This window comes from Equus asinus, chromosome 14, assembly GCF_041296235.1.
Source record: "Equus asinus isolate D_3611 breed Donkey chromosome 14, EquAss-T2T_v2, whole genome shotgun sequence".
NCBI classification, from domain to species: domain Eukaryota; kingdom Metazoa; phylum Chordata; class Mammalia; order Perissodactyla; family Equidae; genus Equus; species Equus asinus.
In genome coordinates, this window is record NC_091803.1 from 24,590,888 (window position 1) to 24,614,593 (window position 23,706).

Here is a 23,706-nt window from a genome sequence, read left to right on the forward strand (position 1 = left end):
TTGAACCCAGGCAGTCTGGCCGTGGCTGAGGCCCAGAGAGGAGTGGTGGATAGCCCAGGGTCACACAGCCACAGCCCCAGAACTAGGATCTGCTGGCTCCCTTCCAACTCAGGAAAAGCAAGAACATCTGACTCCTAGCCAACTGGGGGCGGAGCAGGGGTGGAGCTAGGAAGACCCAGGTGGCCTCTCAGAACCAGAGCACAGGCGGTAGAGTGGCCTGGAGCAGCATGAAGCAGAGCTGGGGATCAGGGCTGCTCATTCTGGGAGCAGTGGTCCTCACAGAGGGTGAGCTATCTGTTTTGAGTGGGGCAGAAGTGGTATGGTGGGGGTTCATGGGCCACCCTCTGTCCGAGCAGCCCCTGAAGCGTGGTGTGTGTGAGGGAACAGTCTGCCTGCCTGGCGATGTAACTGTGTCTAGTTCTGTGTGTGGGGAGGTGTATGTGGCCGTCTGTGTCAAAATGGGTGTGATTTTCTTGGGCTGGATTACAGTCTGTGTCCTCAGAAACTGTCACTGTGCCTGTGTGTGTACCCTCCACCCTGCCTGCCTCTCTACCTCCAGATTGCCCTTAGCCAAGTTCTGGGGCCCTTTGGCATCAGTCTCCCCGTCTTTACATATCTTCCATCTCTCCTGGCTCAGATGTTCAATGGGTGTGTTTGTGTGTGCCTGTGATGGGGAATAGGCAGGGCAGGGGACCCTTTGGCAGAGTTTCTGGCAGTTTCTGGAAAGGTCGGGGAGTCTGAGTCGCCAGAATGGGTGGGGTGTGTCTCAATCTCTTGGAGCCCTCCCCTATTTGGACGTGACACAGGCTTCTAATCCTTCCTTTTAGGCCTCCATGGCTGAGGGCACAATTAAGCTAATGCTCTCCAGATACCGGGGCGCCTCCCTGACTCAAGGTGGGGGCAGAAGTTCTGGGTTCTGAAGCCTGGAGGAGGGTTGGCCTGGTCCCAAGCGGAACCCCAGGCCCTGCTCCTCAGGCCGAGGAGTGCTGAGCACAGCTGAGGCAGAGATTAATTACTGAGTGTACGCTGTGAATAGGTTCCAATAAAAGCTGTTTCTTGATCTCATATAAATATTTTCATTCTGGGAGGGGCTGGTGAGGTAGCCACAGAGTCATAGGCAAGGACCCAGAGCCTTTCCCCCTAAACCTGTCTGTTCCACCTGGGCCAGGCAGGTAAGGTTTCCCCAGGTCTCACCTGAGTCCCCCCTCTTCCTAGGTCTTCAAGCAGCTCAGTGTGGTAAGCTCTGGGCACGTGGGGCTTGGGCCTTACCTGGGTCTAGCTCAGGCCTGGGGTGAGAACAGAGCAGGGACCTGCTGTCACCCTGACCCACTCCTCTCCACAGCGTGTGGGCAGCGTGGCCCTGGCCCCCCTGAGCCTCAGGAGGGCAACACAGTGGCTGGCGAGTGGCCGTGGCAGGCCAGTGTGAGGAGGCAGGGGGTCCACGTCTGCAGTGGGTCCCTCGTGGCAGGCACCTGGGTCCTCACCGCCGCCCACTGCTTTGAAAAGTGAGTCATGGCTGGGGTCAAACAGGGTTTCTGGCTTTGGGGGGTGGAAAATTTGTCCCCAAACCTCGCAAAACTGATCCCTGCCCTTAGAATAACAAAGTACCACTTATTGAGAATATGCCGTAACAAACTTTCATGGTAGAAGCATTACAGGTGAAAAAACAGACTGGGAGAAGGAAGGACCTTGCCTAAAGCCATGGGCTGATACTTGTCCATCTTTCACCTACCTGTGCTGTCTCCCATGGTGTCACTGTTCTCCTTGCAGTCAACGCCTGGCCTTGTCCCTCCCCTTCCAGGGCAGCAATGACAGAACTGAACTCCTGGTCAGTTGTCCTGGGTTCTCTGCAGCGTGAGGGGCTGAGCCCAGGGGCTGAAGAGGTGGGGGTGACTGCTCTGCAGTTGCCCAGGGCCTATAACCACTACAGCCAGGGCTCAGACCTGGCCCTGCTGCAGCTTGCCCACCCCGTGGCCCACACACCCCTCTGCTTGCCCCAACCTGCCCATCGCTTCCCCTTTGGGACCTCTTGCTGGGCCACTGGCTGGGATCAGGACACCAGTGATGGTAAGTGCTGTCCCAGACTGAAGCCCAGAGGCACTCTGCTTGCCCAAGGTCATCCAGCCTGAATTGCCAACTGTCTCTGCTCCCAGTCTCCCCTGCTCCCCAGAGCCTAGACTCCAGCCCCAACCCCCTCTTTTGCCAGCTCCCAGGACCCTACGGAATCTGCGCCTGCGTTTAATCAGCCGCCCCACGTGTAACTGTCTCTACAACCGGCTGCACCAGCGGCTGCTGGCCAGCCCAGCCCGGCCTGGGATGCTGTGTGGGGGTGCCCAGCCTGGGGTGCAGGGGCCCTGTCAGGTCTGAGGGGGAGGAGGCCTAGCCTTGGGCTGAGCACTCGATCCACAGGGATGGGTGGAAGGGCCGCAGTGGAAGGGCCTTAGCCTAGGGCTGGGGCTCAGGTGTCTGTCTTTGACTCCACTGCCTGGCTCCAGGGAGATTCTGGGGGCCCTGTGCTGTGCCGCGAGCCTGATGGACACTGGGTTCAGGCTGGGATCATCAGCTTCGCATCAAACTGTGCCCAGGAAGACACTCCTGTGTTGCTGACCGACATGGCTGCTCACAGCTCCTGGCTGCAGGCCCGAGCTCAAGGGGCAGCCTTCCTGGCCCAGAACCCAGAGACGCTAGAGATCAGTGATGAGGATAGCTGTGTAGGTATGAACAGGGGGTGTGAGGAGTGGGATGTGTGGGGACACCCAGGCCTGCATGAGAACTCCTGGGCAGCAAGTAGAAGTCACAGTGAAACAAATTTCAGCTAGGAATACAGAATTGATACAGGGCACCCATACACTGTTAGGGGCTAACTAGGGGGGCTTTTAAGGCCCATTTCAGCCCCTAGGATGAGAAGAGCCCCATTTAAGGGCTGAGAGGCACAGATGCTTCAGAACTTTATGGGCTGGGAGTTTAGGTAAGAAGAGGGGTCTCTGAGGTCTGGCTGAGATTGGACAGGGCAGGGCTCCCACTCAGAAATCTGGCATTAAGTGACTAACATGTAAATTGCATGCAAAATAATTCCTGAGACGGAAGTTATGTCTCGATGGTAAGAGAAGCACTAGTGAGCCAAGAATTCTGGGGCCAGTCCAAGCCCAGAGGGATGCAGACAGGTGGCGTAGGGGAGTGATGAGCAGGCCACTCCCATGAGACTCGGCCATCAGTTAAAAGCTTAAGCCCTGGCCTTTGAATCCCAAGTTTGCTACTTGCCTGTGGTTCCTAAGCTAGAAAGTCACTTAACTTCTCTGGGACTTTGGTTACCTTTGGTAACAAGGGTAACAAAATTCAACTCAAAAAGGATGTTGTGAGGATTTGATAGTGCGTAGGAAGCACTTAGCACAGGCCTGGCACACAGTGAGCATGTATCAAGAAGGCAAATGATGTAATCGTCTGTTTCAGCCTGTGGCTCCTTGAGGAGAGAAGGTCCCCAAGCAGGAGCTCCCTCCCAATGGCCCTGGGATGCCAGGCTGATTCACCAAGGGAAGCTGGCTTGTGGCGGAGCCCTGATATCAGAGGTGGTGGTGCTGACTGCTGCCCACTGCTTCATTGGGTGAGCCCTATCTCCCTCACTTTTGTGCCCCCCCACCCTTGCTGGCAGCCCTGCCACCCAAAGCTGTTAACACTGCTTCTGCACAGGCGCCAGACCCCAGAGGAATGGAGTGTAGGGCTGGGGTCTGGACCAGAGGAGTGGGGCCTGAAGCAACTCATCCTGCATGGGGCTTATACCCACCCAGAGGGGGGCTATGATGTGGCCCTCCTGCTGCTGGCCCAGCCTGTGACACTGGGCCCCAGCCTGCGGCCCCTCTGCCTGCCCTACGCTGACCACCGCCTGCCTGATGGGGAACGTGGCTGGGTCCTGGGGCTGGCCCAAGGAGCAGGTATGTCAGACAGGACCACCAGCAGCTGTCCATCTAGCCTAGAGGCCGCTGGGGCAGCTGGGTCTTTTCCTTTCCCTACAGGCACCAGCTCCCCTCAGGCAGTGCCTGTGACCCTCTTGGGGCCCAGGGCCTGCAGCCGGCTGCATACAACCCTTGGGAGCCATGGCATCACCATTCTGCCAGGGATGGTGTGTACCAGTGTTGTGGGTGAGCCGCCCCACTGTGAGGTGAGCCCCAGTCCCCCAAACCTCACCCCACAGACTCTTTAAGTGTCCTCACCCTGCAACTCATGAACAGACCTTCTGCCAGGCTTGGCCTCAGCACCTGCCTCTCACTTGGAACTCAGCCTTTCTGCTGAATGGCTCCCAAACAGCCAGAGCCTCAGCCCAGCCCTTAGCCCCTTCTGTCCCCAACAGCTGCCTAGGGGGAAAAGGAAGTCACCAAGTGTCACCTGACCCCTGACAGGGCCTATCTGGGGCACCACTGGTGCATGAGGTGAGGGGCACATGGTTCCTGGCTGGGCTACACAGCTTTGGAGATGCCTGTCAAGGCCCTGCAAGGCCTGCAGTCTTCGCGGCGCTCCCCGCCTATGAGAAGTGGGTCAGCAGTTTGGACTGGCAGGTCTACTTCGCTGAGGAGCCGGAGCCAGAGGCTGACACTGGAAGCTGCCTGGCCAACAGGAGTATGTGGCCCTGGGACCTCCCTGCCAACACTTCCCTCTCCAGACCCCTTCTCTCTCAATCTAGGAAAAGACCTGTTCTGACCCACCTGTAGGTGCCCTGGGTGGGGTCAGCAGTGGACAGACCCATTTGGATTCAAATTCTGGTTGTTTGTCATTGTGTGACTTAGAGCAGGTCTCTCAGCCTCTTCGAACCTCAATTTTCTCATCTGTCATAGGGGATAAGTAACACCTCCGTCCTCTTCCTTCAAGGGAGGGAGGAAGGTTGTGAGGATGAGACCAACCCTATACCTCCTTCCTCTCGCTGACAGGCCAACCAGCTGGCTGTTGACAGGTGGCTCTGGGATGCTGCAAACACAGTGAGGCAATTCCTGCATCACTGCCCCTTGCCCTCTCCCAGTCCCCCCACCCACATGATCCTAGGCACTTGGGGCAGGCCCAACAGCCCAGGGGGCTCTGGGAAGGAGCTTGCCTGGACCGGCAGCTGCCCCCACTCCCCACCCTGCAGGACAGGGAGATGTCACCTGTGGAAGATCCCCGACACCCAGCTCTGCTGTCCAATGCAGGCGTCCCCAGCTTTCCGTATTCTTCATCCCCTCGGATACAATCACACCAGCCATGAACTTTGAAAATTTCTCTTTTTGGGGGGAGCAATTTTCCTTTTTTCCAAAACTTAAATAAATTGTTACAAAATAGACTTTAGAAAATAAGTTACAAATTGTAGCAAAAGGCTCCCCTTCCACAGGCAACATTCCCACTGTGGCTGTCTCTGAATCTGCCTCTCCCTGGTATTGGAATCTGGTTGGCAAGGGTGGCCCAGCATCACGCCAGAGCCTGGCACCGGCTTTCTTGCGGGGCTGGTCATAGAGAAGAGCATGGTGACAAAGGCTGGAGGAAGGAGTCCTTCAAGGACCGGAACATGAAGAACACCTCACCCCCTCCTTGGGAAAGAAGCCAGATCTGGGTCCTCTTCGCAGGGGGAGAGGAGAGAAGAGATGGGGATGCCCAAACTACTCCTGAGCAAAACATGGAAATCAAGCCTTTCCCTGCAACACATACCCCCACCCCCCCACCCCACATTCTGATCTTTGGAGACTTGAAGTTCAGAGGGAGAAGCTGAGGTCTGCAGGCCACTTGGGGGAAGGGTCCAGGAGTAGGGTCGTTGGGGTGGGTGGAAGAGGCAATGACAAGTCCCCTCCTCCCATCGCTGGTGCCTTTGGGGCTCCTGGGGAGAGAGAGAGGAGGTCACTGACTGGGGGTGGCAAACCCCACAGAGCTTGTACACCCCCCTCCCTAGCCCTGCAGGCCATTCCCCCGGCCCATGGCTCCAGAGGCCTGTAGGAGAACTCCCAATTATTTCCTCAGACCTGGCTAACTGGCTCCTTGCTCATTTCCTTTGAGGTCACAAGAAATCTTTGATCCTGAAAGCCATCTCATCAGCCCTCTCAGAGGAATCTCACCCACCATTCCCTCTTTCCCTGACAGTCTCAGGTCAAGGGTCCACCATCTCAAGGACACCGACCCTTGGTGGCCACTAAATGGAATGGGTCCTGAGAGAAAGGCTACAGATCTCTAGAGGAGGTGGAGAGCTTGAGCCTGGGGCTTGCTGAGTAAACAAGCTGTCTCACTCCACCACAGCCTCATTCTCTAGCAGGGCTGGGTGGAGGTGACTTTCCATGGAGATTCCCCCGATAGAGGATGGGAGATAGGAGTTAATGACTGTTGTTACTACAGTTGAGCCTAGCTTCAAAGAAACAATTATCTATGACTCAGTCCTCCAGTTAAAGGTGTGCTGATGGAGAGGGGGGTGTGCAGGTGGAAAGAGTGGTTTGGTTGGATCCTAAAAAGCAGATCCACAGCAGAGAGAGAGGAAAAGGATTGAATAGTCAGAAGGGAAGAGATGTGGGGCAATACTGGTAGGAAAGGATCAAAAGTCTAGTTACCAAGAAAAGAGGAGAGGGAGCAGAGATAAGATGCAGGCCAAGAAGGCCAGGGAGCTAGAAGCCAACCAGTGACCCAGTGTCCCTGGCCAAGTCAGCACTGAAGCCACAAAGCAGTCCAGTCTGGGGGTGCCTCCCATGCCCCTTTCCTCATTCCCTGGGTCCCTGCCTACTCGAGGAAAGAGCAGAACTTAAATGATCTTTTTCTCTGGAAATCATTACTGGCTGGATCAGGAAGTTTCCCAGATATAGTAGCCAGATGGTACCCAGCTACCTCCCCTCCTAAAACAAAAAGACCATTCCTCTTTGGCTCCAGCACAGCAAAAGAGCCCAAACAGCTGCCTCTGCCCCTGACCACTCCCTGCCCCACCCCACCCCACCCCACCATGCTATCTATTTACCTGACGCAGGGGTTCAGATCTCAGCCACTCAAAAGGCAGCATCCTCAAACCAGTTTCTTCACTCCGTATCCAAGCCCCTAGCCACCTCTTGGAATCCATGTGACCCTCTTCTCTCACTCCTTGCTCCTCCACCCACATTTGGGCCAGATTTTGCCCTCCACGGTGTGCCTACCTGCTCTGGGACCCTTTGATCCTCTGCCCAAGCCCATTCATGCCCCCGTACCAGAGCTGGCCACTGTCCATTCCTCCTGGTGCTGCTGCCGGTGCTGCAGGAAGCTGATGCGGCGGCGGAAGTGGCGGGGACAGTGGGGGCAGGTGAAGGGCCCCTCCCGGGGTGCATGGACTCGCCCATGGCCCTCCAGCCGAGCAGCTGTCCGGAACGCCTTGCCACAGATGCTGCAGCGGTGACGCTTTGGGTCCGTGTGGGTCCTGCCATGGTTCTTAAGGGACAGCAGGTTAGGTAGAAGCTTGGGGCAGAGGGAACAGGGATAGAGTCCAGTGGTGTGGGCCTTCTGGTGGTTCAGGAGGCTACCAGCATGGCGGTAGGAACGCCCACACTGGGCACAGCGGAAGGGCCGCTCTTCATTTTCAGCCACTGTGGCCTTTACTCCTTGCCCTCCATTAGCTCTCCCAGCATTCTCTCCTGGAGGCCTGGGGGCTTCTGATGGGGCCTTCTGGGTTTTTCCTTGGACAGGGAGATCCACCTCATCCTCCACAGTCCCAGCTTTGGGACCTCTGGCCTCCTCTATCTGAGGTGGCACTTGACTGATGCCCCTAGCATGAGTCTGCAGGTGGCTGGTTAGTTCATGGTGGTGCTGAAAGGCCTTGCCACAGTCAGGGCAGGCAAAGGTCTGGGCAGCTATGTGGTTACGGCTGTGGCTCTTAGTGGTCACAGGATCCAAGAACTCCTTGGAGCAGAGCAGACAATAGCGGTGGTCTGTCTTGTAGGTGTTGTAGTGGTTCAAGGGGCCTTCCGACTGGCAGTAGGTCTTGCCACAATGGCTGCAGGAAAAGGGATGGCTCTCTGGCTGGAGCTGAGGTATGCTATCTCCATTGTCCCAGCTATCCACGTGACTCAGACTAGCTCCATTGGGCTGGCTGTTGCCAAGGGGGCAAGAAGTCCTGGAAACACTGTCCCCTGACTTGTCTTCTGGCTTGGCCAGTACATGACCCTGAGGAACCCAATCTCCATCATGATTCACCTGTCCACTGTCCCCTTGCAACCCATCTGCTTTCCCCATGCCCCAAGATACTGGCTCTGTGGCCTCTGAACCTACTGCCCTAATGGGGCTCTGACTCTGCTCTCCTGGCCTCGTGTCTCCATCCTCCAGCTGGGGTACTGACTCAGTACCACCCAATCTGTTCTCTAGTCCCTGGTCATCAACCAGGTTTCCCTCACTGTGCTCTGTGCCACTTGAGCCTCCCCGACCACTTTTGGTCTGCTCCTCATGCTCTCGCAGGTGCCGCTCCAGAGGTCCCCGGCCAGGGAAGCCCCGGCCACAGAGGGCACAGCGCACAGCTGCCCGCCGGGATCGCCCTGCACGCCGCCGCCGGCTCTCTGAATGCAGCCTCTGGTGGTCCTTCAGGGCCATGCGATTGGAGTAGGTCTTGGGGCAGGTGGGACAGCTATACTGGCCTGTCTCATGGCTGCGCCGGTGGTTCAGGAGGCTGCCAGCATGGCGGTAGGTCCGTCCACACTGCCCACACCGGAAGGGCCGATCTTCCAGAGTCAGCTTTCGGGTGCCCCCACCCCCACCCCGCTGAAGGTGGACCCGCTGGTGGCTGGCCAGCTGTTTCTGCAGGCGGAAGGCCTTCCCACACTCGCTGCAGCGGAAACGCCGGGGATCTGCATGGATGCGCCTGTGGTTCTTGAGGGACATTAGGTTTGAGAAGCCTTTGGAGCAGGCCTGGCAGCCAAAGTGGCCAGTCTGGTGGCTCTGCCGGTGATTGATGAGGCTGCCAGCATGCTTGTATGACCGGCCACACACCTCGCAGCTGAAGGGCCGCTCAGAGCTGGCCTCAGTCTGGCAGCCCTTCTCTGCAGTCTCCAACCTTGGCTCCATCTCTTCCCCCTTCACAGTGGTCTCCTCCCATGCCTCTTCTTTCACTCTCGCCACCTCCTCCAGGGGCTCCACTTTAAGTTTTTCCTGGAACTTCCCCACTTCTGCCTGCGCCAGCCCATCCTCTCCCATGTTCTGGGGCTCACTGCTGCCTCCTGCCTCTGGGATGGGCCCCACCTGGGGCTCTGAGCCTTTGCAGCGTGGGTGGTTTCGCAGATGATTACGGTAGGCAGCCAGGTTGGGGTAGCAGCGGGAGCAGACAGGGCAGATGAAGTCTCCAGTCTGGTGGATCTTGCGGTGGTTCACCAGACTGCCCCCATGGCGGTAGGTCTTGCCACACTGGTTGCAGCGGAAGGGGCGGGGCTGGGCCTCCAGAGAACTTTCCTCACCCTGCATGCAAAGGCCATCTGTAACCACAGCACTTATTCCCTCTCCAGACTTTGTGTCTCCACCCTCCCCAGAAAGAGAGGTCACTGTGCTCTCAAAGACACTGTCTACAACCATTCCCGTGGCATCACCTGACTCTCCCAAGTGGCTGGGAGCCTTGTCTGTGGTGTTCCCAGAACTCTGACTTTGGTGATGACGCTCCAGGCTTCCCAGGTCATCATACGTCTGACCACAGCAGGCACAGATGTGCCCATAACCGGCTCCATCCAGCGCCTCCACCTCTCGCTGCAGCTGATTCAACAACTCTGCTTCCGAAAGCTGCAGTGGGGGGCTCTGAGTGGAGGCTGCCTCTGCTGCTCCTTCCTCTTCTCCCTCCTCCTCTGAGCCCTCAGTCATGCCAGAAGAGCCATGAGCCTGGCGCCGGTGAAGCTTGTAGCCAGCCCGCCCAGGGAAGATCATGCCACAGAGGCAGCAGAGGAAAGGCTGTGCCGAGGCTGCCTCCCCGGGCCCGTGGTTCTGGAAGTGGCTGCGCAGGGCAGGCAGAGAGTCGAACTCCTTCGGGCAGAGGGAGCACTGATAGATGCCTGGTGGGTGGCAGGGCCCGTGGCTCAGCAGGCCGGTGGCATGGGGGAAAGAATGCCCACAGTCAGAACATGTGTGGGAGACCTCAGCCTGCCAGCTAGTGACAGCTTCAGCAGAATGGGAAGGAGAGCTGAGCTGGCCAGTGGCTGGTTTCTGGTCTTCGTCCACTCCAGTGAGGCCATCACAGAAGTGAGTCCCATTTCTTTCCTCATTGACTGGGACGTCCAAGTTGTCAAGGAAACAGGCTTCCTTCCTTTCCAGTCCTTCCTCAGTGCCTCCTCTCTCTCTATCACCCTGGATATCACCCTGGAAACAGGCCTCATCCCTCTCAAGCCCACACTTGTCTCTTTCAGCTTCAGCCTGCAAATAGCCCCCATCACCTTCCAAGTTGCCTTCAGCTCTACTACATCTTTCCCCTAAAGGGTTATGGGGGCAGTCCAGGCCCTCACTGTCTCCCACCAACTCCTCGGCCCAGTTCCCACCTGACAGGAATTTGGCTTCTCCCCCACCGCCAGCACTGCCAGCCCGCCTGCGGTGCCGCCTGCTCCGCCGTCGACTATGGCGTCGCAAATGGTTCTTCATGGCAGCCATGGTATGGAAGTGCTTGGCACAGGCCCCACAACTGAAGTCTCCTGTCTGGTGGGTCTGCCTGTGGTTGATAAGGCTGCCAGAGTGGCGATAGCTCTTTCCACAGTCTCGGCAGGCAAATGCCCGAGGTGGTGATACCCTGGTCCCTGACCTGTTGTTTTCCTCTTCCCCATGGGTCCGTACATGATGTTCAAGGCTCTCAGAGTCTTCAAAGAGTATCCCACACACGCTACATATCTGTGGTGCTGTCCTATCTGCTGCTGGGGGGACATCAGTGCCCTCTTCTTGTTTGCACACATGTTCCTGGTCTGTACGTGTGGTTGCCTCTGCTCCCACTGGGTCAGGCGGGAGCTCCACCTTGAGGTGGCTGGGGGGACCCTCGTTCCCTGGGCCTGTGCTGCGGCGAGCAGCCTTGCAATGTACCCGCACATGGTTGCGCAGGGCCATAAGGTTGGGGTACTTGCGGGGACAGAGTGAGCACTGGTACTCTCCTGTCCGATGGCTGTGGCGGTGGTTCACTAGGCTCCCCCGGTGGCGGTAAGCCCGACCACACTCATTGCACTTATACGGGCGGTGGTCCAGGGTGGTAGTGGGGACCTCCTTCTCTTTGTGGGTGTTCTCAGCCAGGGGCAGGGGAGCTAGCAGCACTGATGGCTGCCCATCTTCCCCAGCTCCTTGCCGGGGTCTGTGATGAGCCCGCACATGGTTTTTGAGGGCAGCTGCATTAAACAGCTGCTTGGAACAGATGGAGCAGGGGTAGACACCTGTCTGGTGGCTCTTGCGATGGTTGATGAGGCTCCCAGCATGGCGGTAAGTACGGCCACAGTCACCACAGCGGAAAGGCCGGTACTCCTCTAGACCACTGTCCTCCAGCTCTCCAGAGGTGCTGAGCTCCCCGGAGCCATTCAGCATCTGTGTAGTGGGGAGTTGGTCCTGGCTGCTCTCATCTGTGTGCCCATTGGTGGTGGGCATCCCTTTTTCTTCCCACAGCCGTTCCTGCCTTTCTCCCTCATGGGATAGCTGGTGTTCCAGAAGCTCTCGGGGGAGCCGGAAGGCACGGGGGCAGTGGGGACACTGGTATGGCCGATATTGGGCATGGAGTCGGGAATGGTTTTTCAGGGCCATGAGGTTAGAGAACTCCTTGAAGCAGATGGCACAAGGGTAGATGCCCAGGGTATGGCTCTGGCGGTGGTTGGTGAGACTCCCGGCATGCTTGTAGGTCTTGCCACATTGACTGCACTTGTACCGACGTTCTTCCTCAGGAGGGGACTGGGTAGGCTCCTGGCCCCCTGTGAAATTCACTACTGATTCAGCCAAATACTGTTCCAAATTGCTCAGAAGGCTGCTGGCTGGGGTGGGGAGCGGTGGGGCTCTAGCAGAGTTCGTAGTGGGCCCCGAGCCCTCTGCATCCTCCTCAGGATCTGGCTGGCTTTCCCAGACTTCTCTTTGTCTGGTAGGTGGATCTTCCCAAGTGCCCAGAGCTGCCCTGGGATCAGGCCCAGACTCACAGCCAGATGTCTCTTCAGTATGTTTTTTCTGGTTTTCCCAGCCTTCCCTAGGGCCAAGCCTCTGGCCCCAGGAGTCAGGGGACACTGTCTCCCCCTGGAGGCATGCAGTGGCTTCCTTCAGGCGGGGGGGCCTGCGTCTGCGGCGGCCCTCAGGAGCATGAGTTCTCATGTGGCTCTTGAGGGCCATGGGATTGGTAAAGTCCTTGCCACAGGTGGTACAGGGGAAAAGGCCAGTCTCGTGGGTCCGGCGATGGTTGACCAGGCTCCCTGGGTGACGGTAACCCCGCCCACACTGCTGACAGCGGTAGGGCCGAGGGATGCTGTCAGCCTCCTCATTATCCTGGTTGGAAGATGGATGGAGCAGTTCACGGTGCCGTGACAGTTCTGGGAGGCTAGGAAAGTGGCGCTGACAGTCAGAGCAGCTGAGTGAGGTGGGCAAGTCCTCCATGGGGCAGTGTGGCAGACACCTGGAGGTTCAGGAAGAGCAAGCAGGTGGCAGCAGCATCTTCCTCTGATGGAGGGGCCAAGGCCTAGGAAGAGGGGGCAGTGGTCAGAAGGAAAGCCTGAATTAACTTTGTCTCTTGGCTCTATGAGCAACAAGTTTACCAGGGGTCACAGAGAGGTTCCCCAAGCAGCAATGCCCAGAGATCTGCTTTCTACTGGATCTACTCAGGAAGCACCATCATTTAAGGCCTCCCTGCACACAAGTTCCCCAAATAGGGGGGCTCCCCTAGGTCTAATGCATCCCTAGAGGTACAGATAAGGAAACTAAAGTCTAGAGGGATGACACCCACCTCTGGTCACAGACCTGTTATCATGTTCTTCAGACCAAATCCAAAAAGTCTTACTGTCCCTAACCTTCTGCTCTCTATAATTCTGAAACAAACCAATCTACCTCCCGTGACATCATGAAAGGAAACCTAAGCCTTTTCTAGGACCTTCAATAAAATAAGTCCAATCCTTTCTCCTTCATCCCTCAGCTAAACAGAGTAACCCAGAGGCACTGAAAAAGCAGCCTCTTTCTCCAGTTGACAGCTGAGGGCTGGAGAGGTGAGGTTCGAGGCCTCCTTCAGAGAAAGGGCTGGCTTGTTCTCCCACCTCCCCTATTCCGTTCAGGGTCACAAAGTCTGATTTCTAAAAGTCTCTCTGGGCCACTTCCTTCACCTACTTCCCCTGAACCCAAACTATCTTCTACCTTGGAAATTCCTTCCTATTTCAGGTTGTTCTTCACCCCCTACCCTTTGCTTTCCCATGCCTCCTTCACTTTATCCTCCTCATCCCTTCTCATTTCTTCTTCTACTTCCTTTCATAATACTGAGGATGACAGCAACACATGCTAACTGAGCATTCCCATGTGCCAGGCACTGTGCTAAGTGAAGAATATTCACTGTATCATTTAATCCTCACAACACACTGCAACACCTGTTATTCCGGTATACACACGAGCAAACACGCTGACTCAAGCAATCTTGTTTCCAAAATCCTTGCTCTCTTCATTGCAGGTCCCCCCCCCACCCCCCCCCCCTGCCTCCTACAGCACCTCGGCGTTCTCTGACTCTGATTCTTCACTCCCACGGGACCTCAATACAACTCCTATCTCCGACTCTAAACCCCCTCATTGAACCTGCTCCCCGAATTCTCACCTCACAAAGCCCTTAGCTCAAGAGTCACGTCTCCTAATCAACCCTCAATGAGGTCCTCTCGCCTCACTCATCTCCTCAGCCAATTTGCTCTTAGGACCCCTACCTCACACGGGTGGCCCCTTCTCGTTCCCGCCGCGGGTGCGTCGGTTGGGGACCGCGAACGGGAGCGCGCCTGCGCACTGGGACCCTCACCCTAACCGCATCCGCGCGCCCCAAAGGGTGGCTAAGGGTTGCTCTCGCGCTCGCACACACGTACACTCAGCTAGGGCTCCTGAGGTGGGAGGAGAGAGAAAGAGGAAAAGGAGAAGGGGAAGAAGGAAGGAGGTAGAGGAAAGAGGGCGCAGCTAACACGACCAAGGAGTATACCCCGAGCTCCGCGAACACTTCCTATTGTTACTAGGAAACAGGAAGTGTCCTAGCCGCAAAAGCTTCCCCGCGAAACATCCGCCTTGAGAACACTTCCTGCCCCGCCTCCAAGGAACCGGTCTACAAAGACACACTTCCGGCGGTAGCGGAGAAGCAGCTCAAACGCTACTCTGACCCCGCCCATGTAGGTCAAAGCGCTGCGTTGTTTAGCACTAACCTTAGCCACACTTCCGGCAAGAGCCGCAAAAGTCGTTCCGGTGCATATTAGCTGAGCTCAGAAGAGGAAAAAGGGTTCTGCAGCCGTGGCCTCAGTACTTTGGCGACACTTTTCGTGTGGCTCTCTGAAAAACTTCCCAAGAGAGATTGAGGGAGCTTCATTCACTTCTCGCTATCAAGGGAAATGTTGTGGCATATAAGCGGATTTAGGTACTACAGATCTTGAACATGGCCTTTCTGTCCTCCCACCCTCTAGTTCTTGGTGATCTGGCCCCAAGATAGCAATAGCCTGGTGTATACCGTAAACCTGTCCGGCGTCCCCTGTCATTAGCATCCATACAGACCCCTCGCAAGATGTTTCTCGGTCAGTTTCGGCTGGGAGTGCCCGGGCAAACTTTGCCTTCCTCCCTAGCCAGGAAACCTCCCTTCCACTTCCGCTCGCCGGCCCCGCCTCCCCTCTTTCCCCTCCTCGGCGCTGGGTCCTAGCGCCTGCTCCTCCCTGGCAGAGTCCCGGGCTCCGTCGGGGAGAGGAGCTGCCGCTGACGCCACGGAGCCAGCCCAAGTCCGTTCAGGTAGGAAACGCCGGCGGGGAGTCGCAGGAAGCCCGGGCAGCCCCAGCGCGGACGCAACCCAAGCGGGCCTCAGTTTCCCTGTGGGTGCCGAGGGCGGATGGGGTTGGCTTGGCGCGAGCAGCGCGGGCGGGGCAGGAGGAGTGCGGCCCCGGGAGGGCGCGGGCGGGCTCCGGGCCCAGCGGGTCCTAGAACCCGCCGGCTGTCCCCGCGGGTCGGCTGCTGCGGAGGCTAGGGCTCGGCTGGCGCGGCTGCCCGCCTTGCACGTTGCGGGCCCGAGGGTCCTAGAGCCCGCCATGTTGCGGGCTTTTGTCCTAGGCGCGCGGCCCGTCTTGCAGGGTCCCCAGTGCCTGCAGCCCCCCTCCGCGGCCGAGGTCCTGGCCGCCGTTCCTGCGGTCCTAGAGAACGCCATCTTGCAGGCCTTTGTCCAGCGTCCGGCCCTTGGTCCATTCATTTGTCCATTCTCTCATTCTTCGTTCACTCCTTGTCACGTTCTCCGAGGCCACGTTTTCCCAGGGCTTATTCCAAGACGAGTAAGCCCAGGGCCCTGCCCTGCGGGGCTGTCTGTCTGGCGGGGGCGCTGACCCATAGACGGTTGCAGGGAACGAAAAGCGCAGTTTCTGCAGCTCTCGGCCCCTCCTCCGTCCATCTCTTAGGCCCTAACCCCTTCAAACTCCCACTTGCCTCAGAGACCCCATTTTACTGATGAGAAAACTGAGGCCAAGAGCGCCTTGGCGCCCTTACCTCCACTGCCTATCAAGTGTACCTGAGGGCACTGGGGAAGCCGGTATTTGATGGATGCAAGAGTTTTCCCATGGGAGAAGTCAAGCAAGGGCTCCCGAGGCAGAGAACTGCATGTGTAGATGCATTTAGGTGGGGAAGTTTGAGAATGGTGAATTGTGGCTAGAGCTTAGGTCGCTTTTGGGAGGGGTACACTGCCGCTGGAGCTGGGGCTGGAAAAATAGCTTGGGATTCGGCTGTGAACTGACCAGATTGGAGGCCTAGGAGATCAATAGCCCTCACCGCTGCACAGTTCAGTTTCCCTGTCATCTCATCAGATGTCTCATGGCCTATGAGGCCTATCCATGACTACTTGTTTAGACATAGGGAGACTGAGGTGCAGAGAGAATAAAAAGTCTCTCCTTTTCACCTCCTACCTGCTTGCAGGGTCTTAGCCTCTGCTCTCTGGGAATGAAATCTCTGCATCCCTGGTATTCAGAGCCTGTTCAGGCAGTGGGACTTCATCCCCCTCCTAAGCCAGTAATGAAGCAGACAGGCCTCCCTCACCAGAGCAGTGAATCCACTGTGGGATACTGGGGCAATATTTGGACCTTGTGAACTTGGAAAGGCAGAGAAATTTGGTTAATAAATAGTTGTTGATGGACATTCTCATAAACACCTCCTATGGGGGAGGCAGAGGCTAGAGATCTGGGCTTGAATTCCATCTCAGAGGTTGATTCATTCACTTTGTTTTGGGGCACCAATCACAGTTCCAGATGTAGAGGATACAGAATAATAAAGGTTCCAGGCTCTTTGCCAGCCGAGACTCTGGTGCTGGAGACAGAGGATTAACCACCAAGCCATAAAATGTGTAAGTGCTACCAAAGCAAGAATCAGGACAGAGAGCACAAGTTTGGAAGGCAGACCACCTGGCTTTGAATACTGCCTGTGACCATGACTAGTTACTTCATTTCTCTGTGCCTCAGTAATACTGTTTAACTTAGTCTGTTCAGGCTACCATAACCAAAAAAAGCAGACTGGAGGGCTTAAACAACAGAAATTTATTTCTCACAGTTCTGGGGGCTGGCAAGTCCAAGATCAAGGTCTAGCCGATTCAGTTCCGGGTGAGGACTCTTCCTGGCTTGTAGACGTCCACCTTTCACTATGTCCTCATATGGCCTGTCCTCCCTGCATGTGTGTGTTCAGTCCATAACAAACCCTAGGCAGTGGTGTGGTTTTGCCTGATTAGTACACATAAAATGCTTAGAATGATAACGTGGCCCATGGTAAGATTGCAAGGAATGCTCTCCAGATGAGCACCATAAAGGAAACTAAAGAGGGAGGGTAGAGAGTGATTAGCAAAGGTACAGAGAGCATAAGACAGGTGGTCAGGAAAGCCCTCTCTGAGAAGGTGACAGGGAGCTGAGACTCAAATGAAATCAGAGATAGCTACAAAGATCCTTGGGGAATAGTGATTCTGGCAGAGGGAACTACTAGTGCAAAGGCCCTGAGATGGGAAGAAATTTAGCTCTTTGAGAAATAAAGGGGGAGCCTGTGTGGGTGAGGCCTAGCAAGCCAGGGAAGAGGAGTGGGGGAGGAAGTAAGCAGGAGTTAGATCATTCAGGGCCTTCCTTGCTGGCCATGGAAAAGATCCTGGTCTCTGTCCTGGGGGAGTGGAAAGTCTCATGATTTGGCTAATAAACCTTAAGTAAATGAAGACTGATAGAGAAAGAGCCCAGCGTAGGGGCTTGAAGACTTGTGTTTGAGTCTGGGCTCCTTGACTAGCTATGTGTCCTTGTGCAAGTTTTTTCCCTTATGGGGGCCTTAATCTCCATATCTGAAAAAGAGGTGTAGTAAAAATGCCTCTCTCCTAGAAGCCTATGAAGACCTAACCATGTGTCTTTGGTTCTTAAGTGTTGAGTGTTGGTTGGAATGACTCAGAGTGTGTGTTTAAAGTACAGACTTCTGAGTCCTAGCCTGTGCTCCCTGGATGATTGTTCTCATGCAGGGGGTTCACAGACCTGACTGGAAGAAACATCACTCTGTGGAGTGGTGGGCGGAAGAGTCCTTAGTGAACAGTGGAGTGAGGAGCTAATGGGGGGATTTGAGATAGGGGCCTGCCTACTCTGCCTGGCCCTCTGCTCTTCCTGGAGCTAGGTGCCTGCTGGGACCAACCTGGTGCTTCCCTACCTTTTCCCCTGGGAAGTGCCTTAGGAGGAGAGATTTACCCCTCCAGCTGTCCAGCTTCTGGGTCACAGATAGGAAGATTGAGGCGAAGAGCTCAGATTCCATGGGTCCAGCCCTCTGAGAGGGAAATCAAAACATAAAGGGTGCTGGCTCTGGTCTCAAAGCAGTTCTGCAGGGATGAGAGAAGACGAGTGTGCGACCTGAGCTCAGGGTTCTGGTTCTGTGGGGCTGGCCCAGGCAGCAGACAAGCCTAGGGGGGCCCAGACCACTGAGCAAGGGCCCAACAACTCAAGGCAAGTTAAACCCCTGGATTCAAGTCCCAGCTGCAATTTAACTAGCTGTGTGGCTGTGGGCTAGTCACTAACCCTCGTGGAACCTCAGTTCCTTCACCTATAAAATGGGGATAACAATCCCTATCTCAAGAAGCCATGAGAGAATTCAGTACGGCAGCGCATTCGGCAGAGTGTCTGGATCTGAGAAGACCCTCAAAAATTGAGGGCAGTATTATTCTTATCTCATTCAATCCTCACCCAACTCTGTAAGGTAAGTACTATTATTACCTCCATTTTTCAGGTGAGAAAACTGAAGTCCCACGGCACGAAGTAAATTGCACAGTCACAGCTAGGAAATGAAGGAGGCAAGACTCAAAGCCAGGCTGTTTGGCTTCAGAGATGGTGCATTTAACCACAGTGCTGTATTGTTTCTCTGGGCCTCTGTTCCTTATCTGTGAAAGGGAATAATAATAGAACTTTTCTCATAGTGCTGACATGAAGTTTAAGTTAGTGAATACATGTAAAGAACTTAGGATACTGCGTGTTATTTAGCAAGTGCGCAGTAAATGTGAGCTCTCATTTTTGGGTTTTTGTTTTGTTTTGTTTTTTGCTGAGGAAGATCACCATGAGCTTACATGTGTTGCCAATCTTCCTCTTTTTGCTTGAGGATGATTGTTGCTGAGCTAACATCTGTGCCAGTCTTCCTTTATTTTATATGTGGGATGCCACCACAGCATGGTTTAGATGAGCAGTATCTGGTTGGCTCCCAGGATCCAAACCTGCAAACCCTGGGCCGCTGAAGCACAGGGTGTGAACTTAACTATTATGCCACTGGGCGGCCCCTTTTCTTTCTTTTCTTTTTCTTTCTTTCTTTCTTTTCTTTTTTTTTTTTTTTTTGGTGAGGAAGATTGGCCCTAAGCCTATATCTGTTGCCAATCTTCCTCCTTTTTGCTTGAGGAAGATGGTCCCTGAGCTAACATCCGTGCCAGTCTTCCTCTACTTTGTATATGGGATGTCGCCACAGCAAGGCTTGACGAGCCGTGTGTAGGTCCATGCCTGGGATCCAAACCCAGGAACCACGGGCCACTGAAGCAGAGTGTGCAAATTTTACCACTAGGCCACTGGGCGGCCCCTCTCATTTTTATTAAGGAGAAACTTTGTCAGTCAGACTGTCCAGACGGTCTGGAAGGGAGGTAGTGAGTGCGTCGCCCAGAGATAGGGAGGGACCCCCTGGAAACTGTAGGGGAATTCAAGCCATGGGGAAGGCTGGACTTCGAGCCCTTTCACTCACCTTTCAGCCTCAGTATTTAGTGGGAAACCAAGCTAAGGGTGGGACAGAGTTGGGCCAAAAACCAAAGGGGAGATGCAGGAAGAGCTTCCTGGGGGAAATGATGCTCAAAGAAAGGATTGAGCCTCGAAACAGCTACAAAGGACCTGGGAATTTGCATGGTGTGACGGAAGTGATGGAAAGTTCCTGAGCAGGGTACAGAACATCATATGGTCTTTAAGGAGAAGGCTTCAGCTGCCTATGCACACTAGTTTACGTGTGTATGGGTGAAGGACTGAGGCAGAGCCACCAGGCAAAAGGGTGCTCACTCTAAAAGATGCAGCCCTTGCCACTCACTCTAGGGGCTCCTGTGTCCTCCCTGGGTCATAATTTAGAAGCCACCAACCCCTGAGGTGTACAGATAAGGAAACAGGCCTAGAAAGGAGCACTAGAACTCAGGCCTCCATCTTCCCCTCCTTGCTTCTGGATATACCTGGCTCCCCTCCCCTCCCCTCCCTTCCCTATAGCAGTATCCTCCCCCTATCCCACCCGCCCCCCAGCAGCTGCTGCTGAGCACTCCTTAAGTAGATCTGCCATAATCCTCTTCCCTTCATCCCCCAGGGAGGATGAGCTGGTTTTAAGACTAATGCAGCTGATAATCCTATTTCCTCCCAGCCATGATTCCCAGGGGCAGCTGGGTGGAGGGTGTCTGGGCTCTGAACTGAGAAAGAAGGAGCCTTAGCTAGAGCCAGGTGTCCCAGGAGGCCAAGCTAGATGGGATACATTGATTATGACTCAGAGGCTTCTAACTGCTAGCAGTGGCTCAAGCTGCCTTGAGAGTAATTGAGCTCCCCATTGCCAGATCTGTGGGAGCAGGAGCCCAACAGGGATTCCAGAGCAGAGAGTGGAGCAGGATTCCTGTCCGAGGTGGAGTCCCTTACAGCTGTGCAAGGCCAGAATTCTGTGTGAACAGTTGCTGCCTCTAAAAGCTAACCAACAAGAGGGGAATAACAAATACCTATGCTGGGGACTTACCGCTTCCAGACAGACAGTGCCAATCACCACATTTAGCCTATTGGTTCTGCCCTCTTCTGGACCTACCTCAGTCTTCCCTGGGCACTTGGAGATCTTCAGGCCAGACACATCTGTGTAGCCTCTGTGCCTGCAACTTTGCACAGGACCCTGCTTCCCGGTACAGGCCTCATATGCTGAGCTGAAGAAGGAAGATGGTGAGATGGTTGGAACCTGGGCCTTCTGGAATGCCACAGGGTTTAGAAAAGCCCAGAAGGAAGTGCAGGTGAACATTTTGATGATGGCAGCCTCCTCTCTTAGCCCCTCTGAGATCACTTAGTGCAACTCCTTTCATCAGTGAACAGACCAGAGTGGAAGCTTGAGTGCAGAGTGTCAGACCCAGGAATGTTTGGAAGGAAGGATGTGGCTGCCCTGGGTGGGAAATGCAGTTAAGATAGGGTTCCCTCTGAGGGCTTGCGAGGGCTTCTGTGAGGAGAGGCCTTGGAGAATGGCAAAGGGATGTGTCTTCTGTCTAACTTTGCTTCTCTCACAGAGAAGCTCTGTCCATCGAGGCCATGGAAGTGGAGTCCGCGGAGGAAGGGTCCCCATCCCCCGGCTATAAGCGCTCCGGCCGCCGCTACAAGTGCCTGTCCTGTACCAAGACGTTTCCAAATGCGCCCCGGGCAGCGCGCCATGCTGCTACTCACGGGCCTGTAGACTGTGCAGAGGAGGTGGCCGAGGTGAAGCTGAAGCCGGAGACGGAAGCCAAAGCGGAGGATGCCGGCGGGGACAAGGTGTCAGGTGCAGCGGCTAAGCCTCGGCCTTATGCGTGCCCGCTGTGCCCCAAGGCCTACAAAACGGCACCCGAGCTGCGCAGTCACGGGCGCAGCCACACCGGCGAGAAGCCCTTCCCTTGCCCCGAGTGCGGCCGCCGCTTCATGCAGCCCGTGTGCCTGCGAGTGCACCTGGCCTCGCACGCCGGCGAGCTGCCCTTCCGCTGTGCTCACTGCCCCAAGGCCTACGGCGCGCTCTCCAAGCTCAAGATCCACCAGCGCGGTCACACAGGAGAGCGGCCCTATGCCTGTGCTGACTGCGGCAAGAGCTTCGCCGACCCTTCGGTGTTCCGCAAGCACCGGCGCACGCACGCCGGCCTGCGGCCCTACGGCTGCGAGCGCTGCGGCAAGGCCTACGCCGAGCTCAAGGACCTACGCAACCACGAGCGGTGAGGGCTCAGTGCTGGTCCCGGGTGGGAAGAGCGGGCCAATGGGGCAGAGGTGGGACAACAGCGGCTGTCCTGTGATCAATGGGGCCTGGGGTTGGATCTCCAAGAGTGGAATGAGCCAATGGGAAAGTGAGCGGGATGGAGCTGTGGGGATGGGCTGAGCACCGCAGAGAAGTTGGTGCCACTGGTAGGTCCGGGGCGGGGACGCTGCATTGTAATGGGGCCCTGGAGGAGGGGACTGGGATCTGATTGGCCTAGGTTCCTGGACAACAGGAAAGGGGGCAGAGCTTGAAGTTGGGCCACTCAGTGTCTCTGGTGGAGCCCAGGAGGTGTGAGTTGGGCCTGGGCTGTCCAGGTCTTTGGTGTGCAGAGAGGAGTCTTTTCTGGCATCTAGACACCCAGCCTTACTCTGGAGTGTAGCCCTGTGTCCCGTAGGGGATTGGACCAAGGCCCCAGGGATGTTAGGGGCCCCTGACTTACAGTGCAGAGAGGCAGCGGGGTCAGGTGATGGGCCTGCCACCTTCACGCCGGGTCCTCCACACTCCCACAGGTCCCACACCGGTGAGCGGCCCTTCCTCTGCTCAGAGTGCGGGAAGAGCTTCTCCCGCTCGTCCTCGCTTACATGCCACCAGCGCATCCACGCGGCACAGAAGCCCTACCGCTGCCCGGCCTGTGGCAAGGGCTTCACGCAGCTCAGCTCCTACCAGAGCCACGAGCGCACTCACTCTGGCGAGAAGCCCTTCCTGTGCCCGCGCTGCGGCCGCATGTTCTCCGACCCCTCGAGCTTCCGGCGCCACCAGCGGGCGCACGAGGGCGTGAAGCCTTACCGCTGCGAGAAGTGCGGCAAGGACTTTCGGCAGCCGGCGGACCTGGCCATGCACCGGCGGGTGCACACGGGTGACCGGCCGTTCAAGTGCCTGCAGTGTGACAAGACGTTCGTGGCGTCCTGGGACCTCAAGAGGCACGCGTTGGTGCACTCAGGCCAGCGGCCCTTCCGCTGTGAAGAGTGTGGGCGAGCCTTCGCCGAGAGAGCCAGTCTCACTAAACACAGCCGCGTGCACTCGGGGGAGCGCCCCTTCCACTGTAATGCCTGCGGAAAGTCCTTTGTGGTATCATCAAGCCTGAGGAAGCACGAGCGGACCCATCGAAGTAGCGAGGCCACAGGGGCTCCCCCACAACAGGAGCTAGTGGTGGGACTGGCACTGCCTGTGAGCGTGGCAGGCGAGGGTTCAGCGGCTCCCGCAGCAAGTGCAGGGCTAGGGGACCCTCCAGCAGGGCTGCTAGGGCTACCCCCTGAATCGAGTGGTGTGATGGCCACCCAGTGGCAAGTGGTGGGCATGACGGTGGAGCATGTGGAGTGCCAAGACGCTGGGGTTGGGGAGGCTCCTGGTCCCTTGGGGGGAGCAGGTGAGGTAGGGGGTGAGGAGGTTGATGAGAAGCCACCACAGTTTGTGTGCCGGGAGTGCAAGGAGACGTTCTCCACGCTGACATTGCTGCGACGGCACGAGCGCTCACACCCAGAGCTCCGGCCCTTTCCTTGCACCCAGTGCGGCAAGAGCTTCTCAGACCGGGCTGGGCTGCGCAAGCACAGCCGCACCCACAGCTCTGTGCGCCCCTACACCTGCTCCCACTGTCCCAAGGCCTTCTTGAGTGCCAGCGATCTGCGTAAGCATGAACGTACACACCCTGTGCCCATGGAGACTCCCACGCCCCTTGAGCCTCTTGTGGCTTTGCTAGGAATGCCTGAAGAGGGGCCAGCCTGAGACCCATGCCCCCTTGCCACACCCCTAGGAGCCCTACAGGGTGCCTCCTGAACCTCCCTTTGCCCCAGCTCACTCTTTAGACTCCAGATCCCCACCCCTCAGGCAGCTAGCTCACCTTCCCAACAAAGCGAGCTGGGGACAGCGGAAGCTGGCAGCAGCTGTTGAGAGACTTGGTTCTCTCTGAGCAACACTCATTAAAGCATTCACTTTGACACTGGGCTGTCTTCTGTGTTCTGGTTGGGGGTGAGGGAGTGGGAGTTTGGGCATCAGATAAGGTACAGTGGAGACCACTGGACTGACAGATTAGAAACTTGGAAGGTCTTTGGGTGCATTGTTTCCCAAAGTATGTTTCAGAATGTCTTGTGACAAAGGGTTCCATGATCAAGTAAGTACAAG

The 23,706-nt window shown here is 56.3% G+C and overlaps 3 protein-coding genes across 18 annotated transcripts; 2 read left to right on the forward strand and 1 right to left on the reverse strand.

Moving 5' to 3' along the window:
- Positions 1 to 92: 92 nt before the first annotated feature.
- On the forward strand, positions 93 to 5,309 carry PRSS53 (serine protease 53). Of its 7 annotated transcripts, none has more exons than XM_070484567.1 (10): positions 93 to 285; positions 1,343 to 1,505; positions 1,802 to 2,067; positions 2,207 to 2,361; positions 2,496 to 2,715; positions 3,451 to 3,601; positions 3,688 to 3,929; positions 4,011 to 4,156; positions 4,395 to 4,611; positions 4,920 to 5,309. In XM_070484567.1, exons 1-10 carry the CDS (start codon positions 228 to 230, stop codon positions 4,937 to 4,939), a joined length of 1,638 nt encoding a protein of 545 aa, XP_070340668.1. In that variant the 5' UTR covers positions 93 to 227; the 3' UTR covers positions 4,940 to 5,309. The 7 variants fall into 7 exon arrangements, with proteins under 7 accessions (XP_070340668.1, XP_070340664.1, XP_070340663.1 ...); XM_070484566.1 differs by lacking the exon at positions 93 to 285 and adding an exon at positions 695 to 894; XM_070484562.1 differs by lacking the exon at positions 4,920 to 5,309 and adding an exon at positions 828 to 894 and having other exon boundaries at positions 206 to 285; positions 3,688 to 4,156; positions 4,395 to 4,836.
- ZNF646 (zinc finger protein 646) lies at positions 5,230 to 14,697 on the reverse strand. 6 transcript variants are annotated; one of them, XR_011494185.1, is made up of 3 exons: positions 14,301 to 14,432; positions 6,950 to 12,604; positions 5,230 to 5,833 (listed from the first exon to the last, which is right to left on the reverse strand). XR_011494185.1 is itself a non-coding variant. In XM_070484547.1 (3 exons), exons 2-3 carry the CDS (start codon positions 12,520 to 12,522, stop codon positions 5,712 to 5,714), a joined length of 5,472 nt encoding a protein of 1,823 aa, XP_070340648.1. In that variant the 5' UTR covers positions 12,523 to 12,604; positions 14,600 to 14,697; the 3' UTR covers positions 5,230 to 5,711. The 6 variants fall into 6 exon arrangements, 5 of the variants coding, with proteins under 5 accessions (XP_070340648.1, XP_014697837.3, XP_070340646.1 ...); XM_070484547.1 differs by lacking the exon at positions 14,301 to 14,432 and adding an exon at positions 14,600 to 14,697 and having other exon boundaries at positions 7,173 to 12,604; XM_014842351.3 differs by having other exon boundaries at positions 7,173 to 12,604.
- ZNF668 (zinc finger protein 668) lies at positions 14,378 to 23,522 on the forward strand. 5 transcript variants are annotated; one of them, XM_070484559.1, is made up of 4 exons: positions 14,492 to 14,509; positions 14,806 to 14,871; positions 20,879 to 21,547; positions 22,098 to 23,522. In XM_070484559.1, the coding sequence occupies exons 3-4, from the start codon at positions 20,901 to 20,903 to the stop codon at positions 23,308 to 23,310; spliced, it is 1,860 nt and encodes a 619-aa protein (XP_070340660.1). In that variant the 5' UTR covers positions 14,492 to 14,509; positions 14,806 to 14,871; positions 20,879 to 20,900; the 3' UTR covers positions 23,311 to 23,522. The 5 variants fall into 5 exon arrangements, with proteins under 5 accessions (XP_044603300.1, XP_070340660.1, XP_070340659.1 ...); XM_044747365.2 differs by lacking the exon at positions 14,806 to 14,871 and having other exon boundaries at positions 14,378 to 14,509; XM_070484558.1 differs by lacking the exon at positions 14,492 to 14,509 and having other exon boundaries at positions 14,689 to 14,871.
- Positions 23,523 to 23,706: the final 184 nt, after the last annotated feature.

What these genes read in the sequence shown, in the direction of transcription:
- ZNF668 (XM_070484557.1), top strand. Translation starts at nt 20,541, where the DNA reads ATGGTGAGATGGTTGGAACCTGGGCCTTCTGGAATGCCACAGGGTTTA. An exon ending in AAGCCCAGAAGGAAGTGCAG is followed by an intron (nt 20,612 to 20,878) that starts GTGAACATTTTG and finishes CTTCTCTCACAG; the next exon opens with AGAAGCTCTGTCCATCGAGG. An exon ending in GACCTACGCAACCACGAGCG is followed by an intron (nt 21,548 to 22,097) that starts GTGAGGGCTCAG and finishes ACACTCCCACAG; the next exon opens with GTCCCACACCGGTGAGCGGC.
- PRSS53 (XM_070484562.1), top strand. Translation starts at nt 834, where the DNA reads ATGGCTGAGGGCACAATTAAGCTAATGCTCTCCAGATACCGGGGCGCC. An exon ending in GCCGCCCACTGCTTTGAAAA is followed by an intron (nt 1,506 to 1,801) that starts GTGAGTCATGGC and finishes CTCCCCTTCCAG; the next exon opens with GGCAGCAATGACAGAACTGA. An exon ending in GGGTGCAGGGGCCCTGTCAG is followed by an intron (nt 2,362 to 2,495) that starts GTCTGAGGGGGA and finishes GCCTGGCTCCAG; the next exon opens with GGAGATTCTGGGGGCCCTGT.
- ZNF646 (XM_070484547.1), bottom strand. Translation starts at nt 12,522, where the DNA reads ATGGAGGACTTGCCCACCTCACTCAGCTGCTCTGACTGTCAGCGCCAC. An exon ending in ATGGACAGTGGCCAGCTCTG is followed by an intron (nt 5,834 to 7,172) that starts GTACGGGGGCAT and finishes CTCTCTCCCCAG; the next exon opens with GAGCCCCAAAGGCACCAGCG.